The sequence below is a fragment of the Hordeum vulgare genome, chromosome 2H, assembly GCF_904849725.1.
Source record: "Hordeum vulgare subsp. vulgare chromosome 2H, MorexV3_pseudomolecules_assembly, whole genome shotgun sequence".
Taxonomy (NCBI): domain Eukaryota; kingdom Viridiplantae; phylum Streptophyta; class Magnoliopsida; order Poales; family Poaceae; genus Hordeum; species Hordeum vulgare.
Genome location: NC_058519.1, coordinates 646,334,122 through 646,341,027, shown reverse-complemented (window position 1 = coordinate 646,341,027; position 6,906 = coordinate 646,334,122). Strand labels below are relative to the sequence as shown.

The following is a 6,906-nucleotide window of genomic DNA, read 5'->3' as shown; positions in this document are numbered from 1 at the left end:
AAAGATGTGAAACAGAGAGCAACAGAAAGTGCACACACTTCTGTTACTCTCTGTTTCACATGTGTGGTGCCTGAGACTTAGGCACCACACATGTGCAACGCCCAAGCCTTAGGCGCCACACATTCCGGCATGCTGAAAACTGGAGTTTAAATATAGTGGAGTTCAAACATAGTGGAGTTCAAACATAGTGGAGTTCAAACATATAGCACAATAATACTGGAGTTAAAACATACAACACAAATAGTGGAGTTCAAACATACATAGGGTTCTTAAAGAACATACGTCCAAAAGTGCATACATAGTGGAGTTTCATAGTAAGAAAGCTCGCAAGCGAACAAGGTTCAACAACACATAGGGTTCAACAACACATAGGGTTCGAAGATGAAAGCGCGCATGAGAATAGAAGCATCCGGCTCTATTGGGTCGAGCAAGGCCCCTTTCCCTTCTTCTTCTTCCTCTCTTCTTCCTCTTTCTCTTCCCTTTTGCGCATTTTTGAAGCCTCTTCCTTAACCCTCTCCGTGAAGCGTTGATGCTCCCGCTCTCTCTTTGTTGCGCCCTCTGTCGTCATCTTCTTAAAGTTAGCTTCCCATTCTTTTTTACGTTTCTCTAGCGTCTTCCTGTCATTCTCCTTTATCCTAGCCTCATATCTCCAGCGCTCAATTTCCATTTGCCACTCCTCATCAATCCTTGCCTTATACTCCTCATCCTTCTTCCGCGCTTCAGTTGCATCCTCCTCTCTCAACTTCTTTGCAGCCCTCTCCATCAACCGCTGCTCCTCACTGGTTGCATCCTTCTCCTCCCCCCACTCCGCTTTTGCCTTGTTGGGTTGAGAAGCTGCCATACCTACAAAACAGGCATCAAAGCTCATAGTTAGTAAAATAACATACAAAGAAGCATGAAAAACAACATGATAAAGATAAGTCAAATAAGTGACATACGGAAATGGTCCTCGTAGGTATCCACGCATACCAATCCTAGTAAGTCCACCATCTATCTCACCACTGCCACTAGCACCACCACCACCTATCCCACCCCTGCCTCTAGCACCACCACGACCTATCCCACCCCTGCCTCTAGCACCACCACCACCACGTCCTCTAGTAAGCCCAAGTCGGCTAGGAAAATGTTGAGTAGGAACTTGCTAGGTTGTGCTTGCTTGAGTAGGAACTTGTTGGATTGTGCTTGCTTGAGTAGGAACTTGTTGGGTTGTGCTTGCTTGACCCGTCCCTTGTTAGCTTGTGCTTCCTTGACCCGTCCCTTGTTGGCTTGAACTTGGTTGGCTATGACCATGTTGGCTAGGACTTGGTTGGTTTGACCTGGAATCATTGTTTTTGGACTTCTTCTTTGGCTTCGTACACCTTCTTGTGTTGTGCCCTATTACACCGCACTCTCCACAATGTGATCTCTCAGTAGGCTCTTGGAATTAGTTGTTCCCCATTTCTCTGCCACCACCATGGTCCCATCCATCCATGTCTCCTCTAAAATGCTTTGTCTTTCGTCTTTCCCATTTCACAACCTTCCACTCCGGGTCGGGCCATAGTTGTACTCCATGATACTCCGGCCATTGTGATTGGTCAAAGTATGGTTCAAATCTAGGAGCCCATGTATGCTTCGTGGTCATGATCGAGAACTCGGACTCCCTCACGGTTAGTGGATGGTTGACGTCCACATTCCTACTGTGAGCTGTCGTGTACAAATGTGAGCATGCGAGATGAAGCAACCTTGGCCTCCCACAAGAGCAATCAGACAACGATAAAGATACCTTGAACGCCCTGTTTCCGTGTTGCTAGCCATCGTTTGTCATTCCTCCAGGCTCATTCACTTGGTATGTCCAATCCTCGTTGTTGTACAGGGTAGCCATTTGGCAGTAAGCCTTCCGTGATTGAAATACCATCCATTTGTCAACCTTTGGTGAAAACTCGTACTTGTACTTTTTCTTGTTCTCTCCCGCAATCTGATCATCTGTTTCTTGCGAGTACTTTAGAAAGTATGCTCTCAACTTGTCGAATGTGTATTGAACTATTGCCGTCACCGGCAACGCACGGACACCCTTCAACACCCGGTTGAAGCATTCTGCCATGTTACTTGTCATTTGACCATATCTTCGGCCATCTTCGTCATAAGCTCGTGCCCACTTGGGCCGAAGTTCAATGTGCCTGTTGAGAAACTCAAGCCCACCTGCATCAAGTTTTTTGTGTACAAGCAAAGCATTGTACAATCTTGGAAATCGTTTGTCCGAAAATGCTTGACAACAATCTTGAAGATCATCCGCCAACTCCTTCTAACACATGCCCGGTAGAAGTTTGCACAGAAATGCCTCATGTACCATCGATGATGCAAAGGAGCATGGCCGGGAATGACAATGTCAACCGCGTTAAGTATGCCTTGATGGCGATCTGATATGACACATATTTCCCTCTCAAACGGTAATACTTTGGTTCTCAAAATATGCAAGAACCATTCCCAATTAACATTGTTCTCTGCCTCAACCAAAGCAAAAGCCAAAGGCATGAACCGGTTATTGGCATCACTTGCTATTGCAACCAACAAAGTGCCCTTGAATTGTTCGGTCAAAAACATGCCATCGATGGAGATGACAGGACGACAGTGCTGAAAAGCCCTCACACATTGCTCAAATGCCCAAAATGCACGGCCAAATACGCGGACCCTATTTCCATTGAGAATCCTTGTTTTCTCCCCATACGGCTCGACCACATGAACCATGCCCGGGTTAGTGGCGGCAATAGCTCCCAACAACCTAGGTATGCGGTTGTATGCTTGCTCCCAATCACCATACAACATCTTGAATGCGGTTTGCTTTGCTTTCCATGCCTTACCATATTTCACCTCGTAGTGAAAGAGGGCTTTCACAAGGTCTTGTACGCTTTTTATGCTCATTGTAGGAAGAGAGGAGATGGAGTTGGAAAGCCTATAAGCGATGAACTTGGAGGATAGTTGTCTATGGCTTTGCGACGAAAGGGCACCATCAACCCTCTTGCCTCGACACATGTGAGGCATACAACTGACAATGTTCCATCCTGGCCCTCCTTTCCATGGTCTTGCACGGACAATCCAAGGACACCCTCTATCCTCACATGCAACCGTGTAACGCAGCTTCATGTTTGAATGAACAACTTTGTGTGGCCTATAATGCGTAACAGAATATTCATCCAACCACATCTTCAGTTCAAAGAATGTTTCGAACTTTGACCCCGGAAAAATAATATTCTTCCCATGTGTGTCCCGATTAGAAGGTGGCCTAACTCCAAACAATATGTCTTCGCCTCCGTCAACCACGGCTTCATCCGCAAGGCTAAGATCCTCGAACAATGGTGTCCGGTGATCACGCTTTAATACCTTCATGAAAGCTTCAGCCTCCTTTGCCGTGAACCCTTCCTCATCAACTTCTTCATCGGGACCCTCATCGTCAGACTCAAAGGCATAGCCACGTGAGTACGGAATAGAATGGTCCATTGTCTCTTGCAAATTATATTTGTCCAAATCACCAAGATTGTTGTCATGAAGAACATTACCATCATTCTCATCATCATCGTGCTCATCATTAGCCTCTATCAATGGTTCATGTTCGACACAAGAAAGAGGTTCATTGTTGGCCTCTTCGTTGATGGGCGAAGGAATAGCTTCAACAATCGGAGAGGCAACCCGGTTCAAATCCAACAAGTTAGGAACATTTGTTTTGATGGCAAATAACTCTAGAGCCTTGTCTAGTGATTCGGCCACCGTATCCTTGTATGCAAGCCAACGTTGCTCGGAGTTGACATGCATGGTCTTCCAACGAATGTGCATTCCGAATCCCACATTATGCCTACCATCAAACTCAACTACATCACTAGGGTCCATCCAATTCAAATCCTTTCGTACTTGTTCCAACAATTCACCATAGCTAGGACACAAATCGAACACCATGTCAAGCTCATCCAGGTCCGGATCAATATTGTCGTTTAAAAAGGCATCCTTGTCCACGTGATGAACATAAACACATGTTCTTCCCATCCCTAAACAACAAAACATAGAACATTTTTTATAAGCAACCATACAACTACAATATCTACTTAGTAACTTCCAAACATCCATAACACTAACCCCATCATAACCCTAACACAACCAAACATCCCTAACCCTAGCCTAACCATAGCCTAACCCTAGCCTAACCCTAAAACAACCATAATGCAAACATCCAAACAACCCTAATCCTAACCCCATCATACCCCTTATCCTAACATACAAACAAATACAACAATATCATATACATCCCACATTTCATGAAAAACTAGGGTTTCCTCAAACTTGAAAAAAATGACCATAAGAGTTTTTTGTTTGGATGAGAATGAGGGGAGAGGTGGGGATTACCTTAGGGGAGTGATTGGACAACAAATGCCTGGTCCAAACCTTCAGATTTGGTGATTTGGAGAAGGATTTGAAGAGGGGCTCGTGGCTGGGAGAGGGGGATGGGGGAGGGGAATGAGGAGGGGGTGGGGAGGGGGGCTGGCCCGTGGCTGTATAAGTCAATGTGTGGCGCCTAAGCGTTCGGCACCACACATTACAATGTGTGACGCCTAAGACTTAGGCGTCACACGGCCTGGGGGGTGGGCCCTCTTTGCCAGGTTGTCGGGGCGTGTGGCGCCGAACAGCTAGGCGTCATACAGTGTAGTGTGGCGCCTAGGTGTCGGGCGCCACACAAAAGGGTCAGAGGGGTGAAATCTTTCTCCCGAGGGTTCACTCTGTGAGTTCTTTCCCCCTAGGCGTCATTTTTGTCAATTTTGCCGTCTGGGGCGTGACAGCTTTATGTACAGCTACATGATATGTGCCAGCCATCTGTTTTACGTTTTATCATCTTGCACGTGTTGCCCTGGTTGTTTACCACGTATATATGCCTCTATTTTTGAGTTAGTGGCTAGGATGTTCTCGATATTCTAATTTGATATGGGATGTCCTTCTCTCTTTTCTCTTCTTTCTCTTCATTCCTTCCGCCACTATGGCCCGTGTTCCTGACGGCATCAGCCGTGGTGGCCGGCACGGCCATTCTCAAAATTCCAGCCGTCTCCGTGGACGCTCTGCCTGTCATATTAACACTTCCGGGTGACCTCTTCCTTCTCTTTACTGGCTTTCTTTACTCTTCTCACTATTAGCTACTACTAATTTGATTTCTAAATATTGGAAATTAAATACAGCGTATGAATGTGCTTCCCGTAGAAGACCACCTTATACTAGTCGATCAACACGTGCGCGATCACGTGCGTCGTCTCATGTTCCGTCCGATGGATCACAACGAGTTTCTGCTGATCAAATTGGTCTTCCTTTTCTATCTTCGAGTCCTTCCACATATGCTGCCCCTGATGCAGGTTTCTATGCTTGCCCTAATTTTCTCCTTTTTATTACATCCTATTGTTGCTATTTTCTTGATTTTTAATTTAGTATTATTGTTGTTTTTCTTGCACGACCGTCTTCTCTGCAGCGACCTCGTCAAGAGATATGCGAGGGAAAGCGGCATGTTGTTTCCTCGGATGGTGATCCTCTCTTTGCTTTTGTTTGTATTTACTTTTTTTGTCTATTGATCTTTCTTTCTTGATCTTATTTGTGTTCTTTTTTGCTAGGTTGTCTAGCTGCAGCTACTGCTGCTTCACATGCAGATTCTTTGTTTTCTTTTCGGTTGGTTGATTATCATGGTCACATTTCCGTTCCATTGGAAACACCTTCACCGCCTGTCCGTCAAACTATGCTTCAACTTACATATTGGTGTCGTCATATTTGTCGAACGGGTTTACTCCTTTAGGTATTATTGCATCTCCATTTAATTTCATTCTAGCTTCCTTCGCTTCGTTTAAATGGTAGTTTCTGGTTACTATATCGTAGCTGCTTCGTTGTCGATTCATGATCATGTTGGAAATATACCCTAAAAGCAGTAATAAATTAGTTATTATTATATATATTTTTCATGATAATCGTTTATTATTCATGTTATAATTATATTGATTGAAAACTCAAATACATGTATGGATACATAGACAACACACTGTCCTTAATGAGCCTTTAAGGACTAGCTCGTTGATCAAAGATGGCCAAGGTTTTCTGACCATAGACATGAGTTGTCATTTGATAACGGGATCACATCATTCTCATTAGGAGAATGATGTGATGGACAGGACCCAAACTATGAACGTAGCATATGATCGTGTGAGTTTATTGCTACAGTTTTCTGCATGTCAATGTATCTGTTTCTATGACCATGAGATCATGCAAATCCCAGGCACCAAAGGAATGCCTTGTGTGTATCAAACGTCACAACGTAATTGGATGACTATAAAGGTGCACTACAGATATCTTCGAAGGTGTCTGTTAGGTTGGCGTGAATCGAGACTGAGATTTATCACTCTGTATGACGGAGAGGTATCTCTAGGGCCCATCCGGTAATACAACATCACGATGAGCTTGCAAGCAATGTGACTAAGGAGTTAGTGGGATCTTGTATTACGGAACGAGCAAAGAGACTTGCCGGTAACGAGATTGAACTAGGTATGGAGATACCGACGATCTAATCTCGGGCAAGTAACATACAAATGGACAAAGCGAACAGTATACGGGATTGATTGAATCCTTGACATCGTGGTTTGATCGATCAAGATCTTCATAGAATATGTAGGAGCCAATATGGGCATCCAGGTCCCACTATTGGTTATTGACCGAAGAGTGCCTCGGTCATGTTTGCATAGTTCTCGTACCCGCAGGGTCTGCACACTTAAGGTTCGGTGACGTTTTGGTATAGTTGAGCTATGTATGTTGGTGACCAAAGGTTGTTTGGAGTCCCGGATGAGATCATGTACGTCACGAGGAGCTCTGGAATGGTCCGGAGGTAAATATTGATATACGGGAAGTTTCGTGTTTCAT

General features: G+C 44.7%; 1 protein-coding gene across 1 annotated transcript; it reads right to left on the bottom strand.

Annotated features, from left to right (window-relative positions):
- Positions 1 to 337: 337 nt before the first annotated feature.
- Positions 338 to 841, bottom strand: LOC123431184 (vicilin-like seed storage protein At2g18540). The gene has a single exon (XM_045115020.1). The coding sequence runs from the start codon at positions 839 to 841 to the stop codon at positions 416 to 418; it is 426 nt and encodes a 141-aa protein (XP_044970955.1). The 3' UTR covers positions 338 to 415.
- Between the last annotated feature and the right edge of the window lie 6,065 nt (positions 842 to 6,906).